Here is a 16922-nt window from a genome sequence, read left to right on the forward strand (position 1 = left end):
GGTCGTCTTGACTCTTGAGCATACCTGATAAATTAACCCGACTCAAATACCCGATTTAATAAGGCTAATCCGAAACCTGAAAATAATCCAAAATGTATAACCTGAAAGTGGCACGATAGACACGATCCGAAAGTGACCCGACTCTAGTGACCCGAAATGAGCGGATTGACCCAAAATAACACGAAATGACTCAAGTAAGGCAAAATCTTAACAAGAAATGACCAAACGAACCAGATCGACCCGACCCAAAATGACCCGATCCAAAGTGACCTGACCCAAAAATAACCCGATCCAATAAATTGTTGACCTAAAAACGATCTGATCCAATCCTAAATGACCTGACCCGAATGACCTATTTGCCAGGTTTATAGTCTTGATACCATTTCAATAATAATAAAGTTCAAATGTAGAACACTTGTGTTTATATAATTTTTAGTTGTATTTTAGTTAAACCTGATATTTTATTATTACATATTTAAAGTTATTATTATGGCTAATTATTTTTCATTATCGTTCGCACTTTCAAACGCTGCCAGCATTGTCCTCTATTTTCGTCATGTTTTGAGCAGGGTCGGTCCTAAACATTTTAAAGCCCTAGACAAAATTATAAAATGGGCCCCCGACTCTTTAAAATCTTTGTTCGAGTAATTCATGCGTCATTATCTAATATAATTCAATAAATGAACCAACAGATGCACAAAAACTTTTGAAAAACACTACATTTTTTTCCTAATTTTGAAATAAAGATGAGGTTGATTCTTGAAGAACCCTACAAAATTTATAAAAAAAAATGATTTTGGATTTGGAGAATTGGAAAGAGGGTACCTTATAATTCAACCCTTTTATCGTCAAAAAATAGCAAAAGATCGAAATTCTTTTAAATTTAATTAGATATTAGCTTTATTAGATGAGTGCATTGAATGTATAATTTGGACAATTATGTTATGATGAATGCAATTTGCATAAAATCTCAGTAGCATGGGTAATAATTTATTAAAATTGAGCCACTAAAATATAAGTGTTCCGGGCGTAATTCCAGAGCAAGTATAGTTACCACCCGTGGCTTGTTGAATGATGTCTTGAGTTGGATTCTCCCTTGGTCTTAATCGTTCCTCTCGGCCTCTCCTGCAACAATGAACGAACTGAGGGCTTGGCTTTGAGCCAAGCGTACCCACTCCGACGCCCAAGTCAGTAAACTTAGATGTATAAGTTGTATGCTAATTGGCTAGGAATATATTGTAGAGAGATAAGGAAGATTATACCAGATGAATAGTGTATTTAGGTTAAGTTGTATATTTCTGGATTGGATCCTTTCCTCAATGAAGGTTGAGGAGTATTTATAGACTTCACCTTTTGTCACGTAGTGGCCAAGTTGCCAAGTGGCTAGCGGTGGAAAGATCGATCTACCCCTCGGCCGAGGGACCTATGGCTGGCCGGCGGGCCCCGGTGACTCACCGCCGAGGGGTCTTGGATATGAGTACGCGGGTATGTGTCCCATTTGGCAAGTTGCCATGCCGAGACCCAGCCGACAGCCGATGGGGCTGGGTCGGCTAGGTCGTCTAAGTCGTTGACTTCTTTGTGGATATCTTTGACCTTGCTCAATATGTTGACTTGGTCGGCGGTGCAGAATATGCCCCATCAATTTGCCCCCAGCGTAGTCTATGCCGTGGTATGGGCTTCGATGTACGCCTGAGCGTATATTCTGCGCAAGTAGTTTGTAGAAAATTTTACGCATCGGCTTCTTCTGCGACGGCTTCTTTTGCTCTGCTGGTCTTTCTTAGGCCGTACCATATCCCCCTCCACATGGATGTGTATTGGGCATCCGATGTGGATAAGAAAGGGACATTTGGCCGAGACCGGGGTTGAGGCGCGGTTATTTTTATTGCCCCGGCCGGCGGTGTCCGGCTTGGTCGATCGTGTGGCGGCGGAGAGCGGATGCTTGGGAATTTGTTGAGGAAGGTGAATAGGCGGAGAGATTTGAATAGGCGTGTTGAAGACGTTTGGTCACTGTTGCATTGATTGACACACAATGTTGCAACGATTGACATCCCGTGGTTGCATGTCCGACACGTGTCCGCACGCTGATTGGTTGACGCTTCATGGGTCTGTTCTCTCGATTGGTCCGCTTCATGGGCTTTTCCCTATAAATAGGGCGGTTGCCCCGTGAAATTGCCCACCAATTTCATTCTTCAAAATTTTCCTCTCTCTAAACTTCCAAGGGTTTCTTTGTCTTCTAATTTCCATAGTTGTTACTCCGGCGATCGTTTTCTTCAAGGTAAACAAACAAACTTTCCAATTTTTAATTTTGTAAGTTCATTGTAAACATGTCTTCTGCTGACGCCGGGCCTAGTAAGCCGGGCCCTAGGTCTCCTTCTCCCGAAGTCGATCCTCGGATTACGGAGGAATGGGAGGATGATTCGATGTTGATGATGACGCGGACGATTTTGGTGATGATCGAGGAGGCTCGTCCCTAATACCGTGAGGCGGCACGTTATGGATCACGGCCTCGCTTTGTAAGGCACGCGTTGACCGAGTTTGGACCCATAAGTTGGCCACTGTTGTTCGGTGAGAAATTTTTCGAGGGCCACTTCTTCTTCGGCAGGGGATACAAGATTGTTATCCCTGAGGAGGGCCAGGCCGTCTGTTGCCCTCCACCGGGCCACACTGGCGTATATATGCGGCATTTGGAGTACGGGCTCCGGTTTTCGCTGAATGGGTATGTTGTGGCCATCCTTAAGGCCATGAACGTTGCCGTTGCCTAATTGCACCCGTTGGCTATGAGGACCATAATCGGGTTTGTCTGGCTTTGTCTCTTCAAGGGGGAGGCCCCAACGGTGAACTTATTTCGCCGACTTCATTACCTCCAGCCGTCATTCTCCGGCCGCGCCGGTTGGCACAAAGATGTGCACACGGAGAAGGGTTATGTCTCTCGTTGACAAACTTTCCTCTTGCAAGGGCTGGCGGGGGTCGGTGGGTGTACGTTAAGGTGCCGGACGACTATCCGCCGCCTGCTCCTTTCAAAGATCAAGTTAACTTGCGGTGTGAGACTAAGGCGGAGCATGACGGATGGGTCTCCGGAAGAAACTCAAAATGGATCTTGGCAAGGTTCTTCTCTCGGAGGACGAGAGGCTGGCAATGCGGCTTTTTGAGGTAGACAAGGGTGGGCTGCCGAAAAGATGGATTCCTCCAACGCAGATCATTCTTCAGGATGAGCCGCTTTGCCATGTCGGCCTCATACCGGCCCTAGCGCAGGGTGAGTGGGGTCGGTGTGAGGCCCATCACCGTTCTCATTGTGTCTTTGAATTTTGATTTATTTCTTCTACTTAACTCTTGCTTCGTTTCCTTTGCAGGCCATTTTGGACCGGACTTGTCTGAGGATATCCTCTGGAGAATGGGACTGAACAAAGATAAGACCGTTGCTAACTTACATCCCAAAGCTCTCCCCAACGACCGCAGGAGGTCGCCGACTGATCTCATAGAGCAGCGGCTGAAAAGCTTGAATGCGGTGGAGACCCAGGCGAAGGTTGTTAGTAACGTGCCGCGCCACACGCGAAAAACGAAGTCCTCGGCGGTGGTGGCGTCGACATTGGCTCCGCCTTCCATCCCCCCTGTTCAGAAGAAGACGGTGGAGATCGTTTGTATCTCCAACGGGGATGACTCCGACGAGGAGGAGGGGTCGCCCCTTGTCCGTAAAAGAAAGCAGACGGCCTTTACCGCGACCGTTGATTCTGCTGCTGACGAGGAGACGCGCCTTTCGGCCAAGAAGGCCAAGCACGGTATTGTTCTTTCTGTGGCTTCAGATTTAGCCGGTTCCTTAGGCGCTGCCTGTGACAGGCTCTTCGGCATGTCTGCGTATGTCGATACTTATGCTTACTTTAAATTTTGTAGATCGGCGCAGATCGTCCGCCGCTCTGTTGGGCGGCAAGTGGAGGGGAGTTCTGTGCGGGCTGGTGATCAACACGTCACCGTGAACTCTCCATCCCAGAAGGTTTTCCTCCCCCATCTGCAGGCCGGTGATCAAAATGTCACCGCTGTCCCTTCATCCCAGAAGGTTTCCCTCTCCCGCCTACTGTAGGTGATCAAAATGTCACCACTTGTTTCCTCATCCCCAGAAGGTTTCCTTCTCCCGGCTCATAGATGAAGGCACGGAGCTCATCAAGGAGCTGGCGAGGTGGAACGGTCTTACCGGTGCTCGTATCGTAGAGCGGGGAGAAGGCCTTGGCTCAATCCGCTTTTGAGCTTAATGCCACTAAGAAGGTGGCCGCGAAGGCAAAGCGGGATCTTCTCAACGAGCAGAGGCTTAGGGGGGATCCGAGAGGGCGCTCTTGGCTGAAAGAAAACTTAGGCGGGGACGTTGAAAAGGAGGTCCTTCCGAGAGAACCAAGGCCGAGGCTGCGCGGCCGAAGCCGCTAAGTCTTTGGGAAGTGTACACTTGTTCGAGGCACGCCGACCTCTACCTCCAGCAGAGGAATGAATCCAGGGACCTGTTTAAGGCCCAGGCGGAGGTGGTTCGGATCAAAGATGCCGTCATTAGGCAAAAGGAGAAGGACATTGAGATGCTCCAAACCGTCATGCTCCCTAACATGTGTCTTTGAATTAGGGATTTAGCCGAAGGAGCCGCTAGGGAAGTGATTGAGGAGCTCTTCCCTCTTGATGGTTCCTTTCCGTGGGGCAGATATGACAAGCTCGCTCGATGACAAGCTCGAAGCCAAGGAGAAGGCCGTGGCGGAGAAGGCTAAAGAGGCGGTGAGGGCGAAGGCGGAGAAGGAGGCGGCCGCCGAGAAGGCACTCGGCGAGAAGGCTAAAGAGGCCCGGGAGGAAGCCAAGCGGGCAAAGGCGGCCGAGGCCGCCGAGGCTAAAGCCGAGGCCGCCTTGAAGCCGAGGTCGCTAAGGGAGTCTTTGCGGGTTACCCATCGAAGAAAGTGCCGCTGCCGCTGCTGATGGCGAGCAACAACGGACATAGGGAGATAACCTCTGTAACCTTTTGTCTTTTGGCTTATCCTTGTAATTTCTTGTAATTCGTTGAATATATTTAATAAGAGTTCGTTTTTACTTCACTTCTTTTCCTTGCGCTAGTATTTGAGCTTCGACTGCCCTTTTAGCGTCTCCGTCTTTATGCGGGTTGTCTCCTTCCGTTATTAATTGAGTGTCTCTTTTGTTCCCGCCTCGGCTTGGCGAGGCGTCTAGAGTGCGTGTCTCAATTGTGTTAACGCTTCTAAGGCATTGTGAACGCTCTGCGCGTATCACCTGCGTCGGTGATTGCCGCTCTTGTCGGTGTGTGACAAAGTGTGAGCCTGCAGATCCGCTTCTTGTTATCGATCGCCATGGCGTCTACCACTTGGAGTGATGCGACGGCGTCAAACCTCTTGGGGTGACGGCCGTGGCGTCTACTACTTGGGGTGACTGCGACGGCGCTGTTTCTTCATAGAGGCGCCGTGGCGTCTACCACTTGGAGTGACTGCGACGGCGTCAAACCTCTTGGGGTGACGGCCGTGGCGTCTACTACTTGGGGTGACTGCGACGGCGCTGTTTCTTCATAGAGCGCCGTGGCGTCTACCACTTGGAGTGACTGCGACGGCGTCAAACCTCTTGGGGTGATCGCGTGGCGTCTACTACTGGGGTGACTGCGACGGCGCTGTTTCTTCATAGAGCGCCGTGGCGTCTACCACTTGGAGTGACTGCGACGGCGTCAAACCTCTTGGGGTGACGGCCGTGGCGTCTACTACTTGGGGTGACTGCGACAGCACTGTTTCTTCATAGAGACGTCGTGGCGTCTACCACTTGGAGGATGCGACGGCGTCAAACCTCTTGGGGTGACTGTCGTGGCGTCTACTACTTGGGGTGATCGCGACGGCGCTGTTTCTTCATAGAGCTCGCCGTGGCGTCTACCACTTGGAGGACTGCGACGGCGTCAAACCTCTTGGGGTGACGGCCGTGGCGTCTACTACTTGGGGTGACTGCGACGGCGCCTGTTTCTTCATAGAGACTGCCGTGGCGTCTACCACTTGGAGTGACTGCGACGGCGTCAAACCTCTTGGGGTGACGGCCGTGGCGTCTACTACTTGGGGTGACTGCGACGGCGCCTGTTTCTTCATAGAGACTGCCGCTCTTGTCGGTATGACAGTGTGAGCCGACGTCTGCTGCTTCCTAGTGACTATGGGAAGAGCGAACATTCTGATGGAAGACTTGGATGATTTTTCATTTAGGTAAAAACATGCGTCGGGGTGCCCACAGCTGTTTTGGACACCTCCGCCGCTACATAGATTATTCCCGAGATTACCAGCGTCTTAATGGCCTAGTCAGCCACTAGTTACATCCATGAGGTCGCCCTCCTGTTGTAAGGATAGACCTTTCCCTTTTTCTGATTTCTTTGCCACTTTGAGGGATTGCATGTTGCATCCTCTGGCGGCTATCTGGACGTTGACCACCTCGTCATTCTCGTCTTTGGAGACGAGCTTATGCGCTTCCCCCCGGTCCGAGACATACATCAGTGTTAGTGCCCGGATGGACATCACTGCGTCAGCCTCGCTCAGGGTGACTCGGCCTATGAGAACGTTGTAGGCGGACGAGCCGTCGATGACCACGAACTCAGCTAGGACATTCTTAGCCGCTTTCTTTTCGCCGAGCGTTACCGGGAGTCTGATTGATCCCAGTGGCACCAGGCCGGCCCCAGAGAAGCTGTATAGTGGGTTGGTGCAGGGGCTCAAGTCCTTGACTTTCGGCCGAGGCCGAGGAAGCACTCCCGAACATGATGTTCGTGTACGCGCTTTGTGTCAACCAGGCACCTCTTGACCAGGTGGTTGGATATGTCCAAATTGACTACAAGTGGGTCGTTGTGAGGAGCGATGACTCCTTCGTAGTCCTTCCTTCCGATGGTTATATCGGGGATGTTGGAAGCGGGGATCGTTGTGTTGGGCACAAAGTTGATGGCCTGATATAGCTCGTTCGGTGTCGTTTGTGCCCATGAGCGGACCCTCCGTTCTCGTTGCCCCGATGACAACATGGATCACTCCTATCCGTTCGAAGACGGATTTCTTACCCGTCTTTGCCGGCGTCGGTCTTTTGGCCTTTGGCAACAACGTACTTGCCGAGGCTCCCCTTCCGGATCGGCTCTTCAATGGCATTCTTTAGATGCGGCGAGTCGTTGGTTAAATGGCGGTGTGGCCGTGGTACTCACAAGATCTTGGCTCGTGTCACCGTCACTTTTTGGCTTGGGGGTTTCTCCCACTTCGGCCCTCGCTTTTGCTCGGGGCAAAGACCTCGGCGGTGACACGGCGAGTGGGGTTTTGTCACTATACCGCCTCGGTGGTACGTTCCCGAACTCCACCCGGTGTCCGCCGAGTCCTGTCTCTGGCGATTTGTCCGACCGTGACCTATTATTCTCACGGCGTCGTTCATCGGACCGTGACCTATTGTCGTCACGGCGTCTTTCATCCGGATTATCCCCCCGACGGCTCTTCTTCTCTGAGTACTCAGCCTCGCTGGGGCCTACCCAAGTCTTGTGGTAGTCCTCCACCTTAATGGCTTGGTCGGCCATCTTCCTGGCGGCATCCAAGCCCAGGCCTCCGCACTTGATGAGCTTATTTTTCAAATCTCCCCTTGGGAGGCCCTTCATCAGCGCGAAGGCCGCCAGTTCGGGATTAATCTCTCGAATCTGTTGGACCTTTCCGTCGAACCTCTTCATGTAGCTTCGCAGAGACTCGCCCCCCCCGTTTGATAGTTAGGAGGTCCGATGTCTCCACGACCCTTCTCTTGTTGCAAGAGTACTGGGCTAAAAAGGCGTCCCTTAGGTCGGCGTAGTAGTACACCGAGCCGTCGGGAAGCCCCTTGTACCAACTTTGAGCCGTCCCATGCAACGTTGTTGGGAAAACTCGGCACCACACTTCATCGGGCTGCTCCCATACCGACATGTGAGACTCGAAAGCCTCGGCGTGGTCTACCGGATCATCTTCCCCTTTGTATGATATGGGCGGCAACTTGAGCTTAGTTGGCACCTGGATTTCTAGGACGTAGTCGCCGAGGGGCTGTCGACCACGTGTCGACAAGACGCGGCGATCGGCTCCTCACGTCCCTAGTTCGGCTCCTCTCCCCGTGGCGGGTAGGACTTCTTCCCCGACTCGGCGAGTCGGGCTTCTTCTTCTCCGACTACGATGAGTCGGACTTCTTTCATTTCTCCGGCAGCCTCGTGGCCGCTGCGGTGACGCTGTCCCCGCGAGCGCGGTCGGGACTTGTGTCCACCACTTGCATTCTGGGCTCTTCCGGCGTTTTGACAGGGCCAACTTCTTCTAGCGCTCCATTCAAGTCTCTTGGAGTCACATTCTGGGCCCTGGTCTCCTGTGCGGGTTCCGCCGCTCTTGTCGGTGTGACAGTGTGAGCCGACGTACTACCAATGAGGTCTAGAAGTTGCTTTAGTAATGCTACGTCGACCACATGTCCCATGAGGGTGACCTGGTTGGCGGGCAGCGGCGCATCTGGTGTTATTGACATCCTGAACTCCGGTTGGATCACTCCGCCGGTGGAGGGCTGCATGACTCCAGAATTGTTGAAGGTATCATCTGGGTGGAGGGGCTCGTCGGTTACGAACACCTCTTGCTGTTTCGACATCTTCTTAGCTTTTTGGGTGGGTTTTTGTGTGTTTGTTTTTTTTTTGTTTTGGGAATGAATGTGACTAGCTTCTAGTGTCTTTCCCCACAGACGGCGCCAATTGTTCCGGACGTAATTCCAGAGCAAGTATAGTTACCACCCGTGGCTTGTTGAATGATGTCTTGAGTTGGATTCTCCCTTGGTCTTAATCGTTCCTCTCGGCCTCTCCTGCAACAATGAACAGGCGAGGGCTTGGCTTTGAGCCAAGCGTACCCACTCCGACGCCCAAGTCAGTAAACTTAGATGTATAAGTTGTATGCTAATTGGCTAGGAATATATTGTAGAGAGATAAGGAAGATTATACCAGATGAATAGTGTATTTAGGTTAAGTTGTATATTTCTGGATTGGATCCTTTCCTCAATGAAGGTTGAGGAGTATTTATAGACTTCACCTTTTGTCACGTAGTGGCCAAGTTGCCAAGTGGCTAGCAGGTGGAAAGACTGATCTACCCCTCGGCCGAGGGACCTATGGCTGGCCGGCGGGCCCTGGTGACTCACCGCCGAGGGGTCTTGGATATGAGTACGCGGGTATGTGTCCCGGCTGGCAAGTTGCCATGCCGAGACCAGCCGACAGCCGATGGGGTCGATCGGCTAGGTCGTCTAAGTCGTTGACTTGCTGTGGATATCTTTGACCTTGCTCAATATGTTGACTTGGTCAGCGGTGCAGAATATGCCCCATCAATAAGTAAATGATTAAATGGATGGGCTTACCAATGTAGTGAATTGCAAAAAAATATAGAAATGGTGGAAAGAAGTCATGAGGAATAGAGCACAAAACCTCTTATCACTTGGTAAGATGTAGAATCATTAGACTACTTACCTTATTCTAATTTTTACATGTAATAAATTTTATTTGACAAAAGGCCTCGAGCTATTATTTTCGTTGGGAATGTTGTTGAGGGGTTGGATTTCTTCAGATATCTAGGATCTATTATTCAAAAAGATGGGGAATTAGACGGAGATGTGGCTCACAGAATTAAAGCGGGATGGTTGAAATGGAAGAGTGTTTCAGGGTTTCTTTGCGATAAAGATATGCCCCAAAGATTAAAGGGAAAATTTTATCGCACAACAATTAGGTCTGCCTTACTTTACGGTTCTGAGTGTTGGGCCGTGAAACATTGTCACATTCAAAAGATGAGTGTGACGGAGATGCGCATGTTGAGGTGGATGTGCGGACATACAAGGAAAGATCGGTTAAGGAATGACGTGATTAGGGAAAAGGTAAAAGTGGCGCCAGTAGAGGACAAGATGATGGAAAATCGACTAAGATGGTTTGGCCATGTGAGAAGGAGACTTATGGACGCACCAGTTAGGAGGCTGGAGACTTGGAGAACAGAAAAGGTCACTAGAGGTAGAGGAAGACCGAGACAGACATGGTTGAGAGTGATAGAGCACGATATGAGATTTCTGGGGCTTGAGGAGAGTATGGTGACGGAGAGGGCACAATGGAGGGAAATGATACATGTGGATTTTTAGTATTTGATGTTTTTTTTTGACATATTTAGTGTTTTTATTTAATTTAAAGAAATTAAATTATTTATTCTTTTCTCCTTTATTACACTTTTTTACCCACCACTTTCTTATAGATTTTATTTGGTTTACTTTTAAGGCATTCTGGATCCTTAATTCTATTTCGGTTTTTAAAATCGTTTTAATCTTTTCTCTCAATTTAAATTTTAAGTTTTTATAAAAGAAATCCGGAATTCGATTTTAAAACCCCTAAGTTTACCTTGACTTTCCATTACATTTTCGTTCTTCCTTTTTGTTTTTCATTTTCCTTTTTTATTGGCATTTTGAGGCGTGCGTTCACCCATGGATGGTTCGAAAGGATGATTCATGTCAGCCGACCCCAAATCATTTTGGGATTAAAGCTCTGATGTTGTTGTTGTTGAAAAGGCCTCGAGCTATAACTTATATAACGGACTTCTAATTCCGTCCTGATGAGCCCCTTCTAAACTTGGGCCCTTGTCATTTGACAACTCAAATACCCTATAGGGCCGGCCCTGATTTTGAGCATTATTGGTCTACTACCAGAATAATAGGACAACCTGGCTCAAATCAACTTGCAATAGTGTTAAAACTTTTGAGAAAGAGGGTAAAGGGAGAGCTTTATCATTGTAATAGTACAACCTGACTCAAATTTAGACTAAAATCATGGTATACACAAAAATAAGTATGAATAATGATTACCTCATTCAAAACAAGTCACACACTGACACAAGTGTTATCAAAATGTAAGCAACAAACCCTTATCAAAACCCTTATCAATAAGGTCAAACTAAAGAACATACAATAAGAATAAGGACACAAATATTTAGGATGGTTCAATAATTCGCGGTTTTAATAATTAATATCATTAAGTTATATTGCATATTTACATGTATGTACAACCAAGTGATTATCTAAAGAACCTCCCCTTATATGAATTTCACCAACCATCACTTTTCATGATAAGGGCATCAAAATCTTATTTTTTGATTTTATGATGTTTTATTATAAAATCGTTTTACAAAATATCTATTCTAAATTTTTTTTTTTGATTAATAGAAGGGATAAAATCCCAGAGACCTACAGAGAGTAGGGTCCCAGAAAATTCACAAGAAGCAGAAATATAACAAAACGAGTACAAAAACAAACAATCCATCCTTTTCATCCTTTTCAACACGAAAAACTTGCGTACTAGTATCACGCACCAAGCCTCCTTTGCATAATCCTTTTCTCCTTCCATGATCTTAATGTTATCCAATTGTTTAGCCATTCCTCCAAAGTGTAGGGTAAAAGTGTCCTCCATGATGTGCACCCCAATCCAAAATTCAAGAGCAATTCATCCATTATAGAGGGCCGATTTGCGTGCTTTTATGATAGAATGACGCCTCAGGTCTCATTCCGGTAATAAAATTACTTAAGCAGAGCGGCAATGTCCAACCTTTCACTAACCCCAAAGCCCAACAACTTACCTACATCTTTGGTCTTTCTTTCTTCCATACTCCTATCATTATCATAGTCATCATCCGACCAAGGTTCACTGCTATCTTCCAAATTTACTTCCGTCATATTTGCGATTTTGTCTCCTAAGAATAGGTCCTCCGTTTTCCTGCTCGACTTTTTTTTTGAATCTTTAGTGCTCTTGCGATTAAACTCCTTTGCTGAAGACTTGGACTTCCTCTTGAACTTTTTGGCATTGAAAATCTTCTTGAAGCCGGGGGGACAATCATCATCATAAGACAAAGTGTCTGATGGGTTTTCTAAATGAGCACCGTCTAATCTCCGCCTCATTGAAATTATGTCCATTTCCTCATTAATATCATAATTGACATTTCCAGTCACAGTTACCGTTCTTTCACTTTCTTTTGCTTAGTCATTATTATCAACTATTTCAGCAGCCGTAGCCATGTTCTCAGAAAGCTTAGCCCCCTCACAATCTTGGACACCAAACTCAACATGGTTAAGGACTGATAGTGTATCATCCCATTGATGGGATGACAAATTCAAGTCATTTCTCTTCTATTCTAAATTTAATGGGAAGATAAGGCACATTCTAGAAGCAAGCCATTTCTCTTCTTCTAAAGATATTATTATAAGAAATGGTATGCATGTATACAATTAACACAAAGGTCAAAAGTTAAGTAGTAAGTTAGGTGGTATATCATTTTATATTATAGGATACGGCTCTTAATTAACCAATAATATACTTACTCGTCTCGGTCAATTGTTATCTTTTGATTTTGGCACAAAGATCAAGAAAAGAGGAGGAGATGAATAACCAAATGACAAGTGGAACAAATTAAGTGTGAATAATCAAATTGCTCATCAAGTTCACTCTTAAAATAGAAAAGACAACAAATGACTAAGATACCCCAAAATAATAAAAAAAATAACAAATGACCGGAACAGATGGAGTAATTATTATACAATTATGTAGTATTATAATGACGACTGTTTCGACATTGTATGTAGCCGGCTAATTCAAATGCATTAGAAATAGTCTGACCTACCAACTTTATATAGGAGAATTAGGAGTTACATTTATAAACATATACTGTCTGTTTGGGTTATTTGTTTGCCTATTTTAGTTTTTAATGTCCCAGTTTTATCTAACTTTCTATTTTAGAGACATCTTTGATAAATAATCGGATTTTTCACACTCAATTTGGTCAATTTATACTGTAATAACTGTCTCTCTCCTTTTTACTTGGTTATTACGCTAAAATCAAAGGTAAATAAATAATCAAAATAAGTACTATAATTATACGTTAATTAAAACTAAGTGTAGATAGTGACTGAAATTCTTCGGGTAAGTGTATCAACTTGAGAGTGATTTGACTTCTTAACTAACAGTGATAGTCGATTGATAGTGATACAACTAATATAAGTCCTAAGTCCTAAGTCCTAAGTCCTAAGGGCATGTCCAATGCCATTTTTCAAAAGATTCAACCTATTTTAATTCCTAAATTATTTAATAATATATTTTAAAATTAGTAATTTTTTAAATATAATTTTTCGATTCCTCAGGCTATTCTCTTTTAATTTGAATTGGAATATGTATGTATAATATAATTTGCACCTTTGAGCAAGGGAGAGCTTCCTTAAGCAGCGTTCTAGACCTGATAAATGGGTTAATCGGATCGGGTCAATTTCGGATCTGTAAACTTCGGATCTGGCCGGTTGGACTAGGTCGTTTTGGGACGGGTCGGGTTATTTCGAATTTGGGTCATTCTCGCGCCAACTATTATCAAATTATGTGTGTGGAAAATAATCAGTTTGTAACAATAAACATTCAGGTCCAGTTATACTGGGTCGGGTCAATTCGGTTTCGAGTCAAGTTCGGGTCTTGAGTTTGGGTGTCGGGTCAGGTTCGGGTCGAGTCATTCGGATAAGGTCAATTTTACCAGGTCTACCGTGTTCTTTTGGGCTTTGTCAATACAATTGAACTAGATTGAATAAAGCTAAGTTGAATTGAATGGCTAAAGTAAGAGTTAAAATATGAGCTGAGATTAAGTAAAAAAGAATAGAGTCTAAATCTATGTTTTAATTCAACACAACTCAATTAAGAATTCAATTAAGTTCCATTAAATTTACGAGTTAAATCTCATTGAGTTGAGTTTAGTTTAGCTCAGTTGCTTCGTTTAAGCCTAAAAGAACAATGAATTAATATACTTATATATTATTATATATTTTTCTAAAAAAATGATTTTTTTTTACAAGCCGCTTTCTCAAATAGCAGCTTTATTTGGTCATAAACTCGGTCTAAAAACAATTATAATGTCACTAGTTAAAAGAACGACTTATCTCTAAACCTGAAAAATAAAACGTACCGAAAATAGTTTAAATAAATACGCGAAATAGTAATTATTTTGATTTCCAATATTAAAAAGAGAAGACCCTTCTTGTGCACTTTTTTTTTTTGAGAGAACATTCTTGTGTACTTCTACATTACATTACATGTCAATAGCCTCGTCCAAAAAATAGTTTTACATGTCAATAGTCATGCTTTAATTTATAGTATTAACTTTTCCTTATTCTCAAACAAAATGTCAAAGCTACTATGGGAATAATTTATTGCCTTTTCCTTAAGAACAACAAGTTATGTTCACATAGAATCTTCTGTTTATCATTCTTTTCAACAACAGCAATGAAATGCAAACATCAATAAGTTTGCGCAATAAGCTTACATGTCAATAATCTTCTTCTTTTAGGTTATTATTTATATGTAAAAATAAACAAACCTGCTCTCTTTTTTGAGCATACAATATTCACAACTTACATTTTCCAACTTTTTATTTAGTTTTGAGTAAAATATTCCTATATACTATCATATATAAGACCAAAAATAATTCCTGTATAATATGCACATATTTTGCCAATTATGGTCCGTGTTAGGGACAGAGCTAGAAATGAAACTTTGGTATAACAAACTTTCTTCTTCTTGTTTGATATTATGTTGAGTCTCGTGTTCTGGGATTCTTGGGTAGCAAAAATCGATAACATTAACTATTTTCTGGGTCCGCCTCTGCCCGTATGATCAAACCATACTTATTTCTTCAACTCATCTACTTTGCTTTGGAGCATCCAAACCATAATTGCCAAGCCTCTTTTGTAAAGCATAATGTCTAAGTCTATTGCCATTTAGGTTCTTAACTTCTTCCTTAGACACTTCATAAACAAAATGTCTTGGAATGTCATTCATTTCCATAATAGACTCCAACGTCTTGACCGCGGTCCTCATCGTGGGCCTGGTCTTAGGCTGGTGGCTAAGACATTGGTAAGATAACATCGCGGCTATTTTTGCTCCTTGGGCCGAGTATTGACCCTCTAGTTTCGGGTCCATGATCATATCGATTTTTCGAGGGTCCTTTAGGTAAGGTTTAGCCCAATCAACTAAACAATGCTCTCGTCGAGGCCGGGATTTATCCATTGATCTTTTTCCTGTTAATAATTCTAACAGGACTACTCCGAAGCTGTAGACATCACTCCTAATCGTCAAATGACCTGTCATGACATATTCCGGAGCAACGTAGCCTTTTGTACCTAGAATATGTTCTGTTGTAATATGACTCTTGTCTCCTTCTGGTCCATCTCTTGCAAACCCGAAATCAGAGAGTTTCGCTTTATAACCCTGTGTTCCAAAAGTGGAAAAAAACAATTAGGCATATAAAACTCGTCATTTGTTTTTGGGATGAAGGGAGCCACAAGAATAAATATAATCTTGACAGGATTCAAATCCAGGTCAAGAATACCAACCCTTGACTTTTCCCGTTAACTAACGGATATTAGAACTAAAACTAGTATAGCCCGACATTTAGATACCACATTTTGAAATTACACAAAAACACGAAATTTTCTTGATAAAGGTTTTGTTCGACATTTTGATATGTACCCATGTCCGACACCAGCCTAACATGGAAAAGTAAATATATACGGCAAAATACACAAGTTTGAAGATGAGAACTTACAGAATCTAGCAATATATTAGCAGCTTTAAAATCCCTGAAAATCACAGGTTTACTTTCTTCATGAAGAAAGGCAAGACCTTTTGCTGCTCCAAGTGCAATTTTCATTCTCGTCAACCATGGTAACGAAACAGAACTTCCTACATTTTCCATTATATAAAAAAAATATTAGTAAAGAACAGCATAACATATTCATCATTTTAAGATTAACAATTATTATAAACTATAAATTATAAATTTATAATAAAACTTACTTCTGAATAATTGGTTGTCCAAGTTTCCTCTAGACATGTATTCATAAACAAGAACTCGTTGTTCGTTTTCGCAACAATATCCGATCAATTTCACCAAATTAGGGTGCCTTAATTGTCCAAGAAATATAACTTCTGCCTGAAAATCATTATGAAAAACTTTATTAACCAAAAATGCAAGACAATGTGATTATGTATATAACGCGTAGTCGCGTAGAAGGAGTCACGAGGGCAATTCTAAATTCTAATAATGTTGATGGTTCGAGTCTTGTAACTTTACCAGATAAGCTAATTAACGTGTACAGATAACTTACCAGCCACTCATTATGGCCTTGTGGACCGTCCAAGTCGAGAATCTTAACAGCAACAGATTGAGCCTTTAATCCAGGCCTAAACTTTTCATTAATAAATCCTTTATAAACCGCGCCAAATCCACCTTCACCAATAAAATTACTTGAATAAGAGAAACTACTAGTAATAACCCTAAGCTCCTCGAGCGTAAACGAATGGAGATATGCACCAATCACCGAGCTAGAAATATCCTCAATCGAGACATCCGAGCCTCCAATGCTTAAGTCCGAAATGGATAACCTTTGAGGCGAATTTGGTACTACCTGAACCAAATTGGGTTCGGGTTTTAGTTTCGGTTTTGTTTTGGTTTTGTTTATCTTTGGCTTAAAACAACTAGGTAGAATAGAACGCCATGTATACGTAGTTGTTTTAGAAACCATTCTTTAGGAATGATTGGAAATTATTATGGAGTTGGAATTGTTATACTTCTTGTTGTTATGCATATAGTTGTTGGGAATGCACCTAATATTTATAGAACTAGTTGAGAAATGGGAACTTTGTGGATTGTAAATTTGTAGACATATTTCTTGGTTTGACTTTAGCCCCACTAGAGGTCCCACCCCTTGAAGTTGTTGGCCTCCTAGTTATATAGTACTACTTGTGGATTTTGAGCTACTACATAATTCAACACAAATTCTTATTATAGACGGACACTATCCGTCTATACGTATAGACGGATATCATTTTTCTTCACAAAATACTCATTTACCATAAAGTGGGAAGCACA

General features: G+C 44.0%; 1 protein-coding gene across 1 annotated transcript; it reads right to left on the minus strand.

The window, feature by feature from the left end:
- Positions 1–14338: 14338 nt before the first annotated feature.
- Positions 14339–16639, minus strand: LOC141616807 (serine/threonine-protein kinase RIPK-like). The gene is made up of 4 exons (XM_074433993.1): positions 16159–16639; positions 15848–15983; positions 15597–15733; positions 14339–15259 (listed from the first exon to the last, which is right to left on the minus strand). The coding sequence occupies exons 1-4, from the start codon at positions 16573–16575 to the stop codon at positions 14690–14692; spliced, it is 1260 nt and encodes a 419-aa protein (XP_074290094.1). The 5' UTR covers positions 16576–16639; the 3' UTR covers positions 14339–14689.
- Between the last annotated feature and the right edge of the window lie 283 nt (positions 16640–16922).

The sequence above is a fragment of the Silene latifolia genome, chromosome 1, assembly GCF_048544455.1.
Source record: "Silene latifolia isolate original U9 population chromosome 1, ASM4854445v1, whole genome shotgun sequence".
Classification (NCBI taxonomy): Eukaryota; Viridiplantae; Streptophyta; class Magnoliopsida; order Caryophyllales; family Caryophyllaceae; genus Silene; species Silene latifolia.

Bases quoted from the DNA above. Each gene is read 5' to 3' on its own strand.
- LOC141616807 (XM_074433993.1), bottom strand. From the start codon at position 16,575: ATGGTTTCTAAAACAACTACGTATACATGGCGTTCTATTCTACCTAGT. The intron at 15,734-15,847 runs GTAAGTTTTATT...TGGAAAATGTAG, and splicing joins GGACAACCAATTATTCAGAA to GAAGTTCTGTTTCGTTACCA. The intron at 15,260-15,596 runs GTAAGTTCTCAT...TTTGGAACACAG, and splicing joins CTAATATATTGCTAGATTCT to GGTTATAAAGCGAAACTCTC.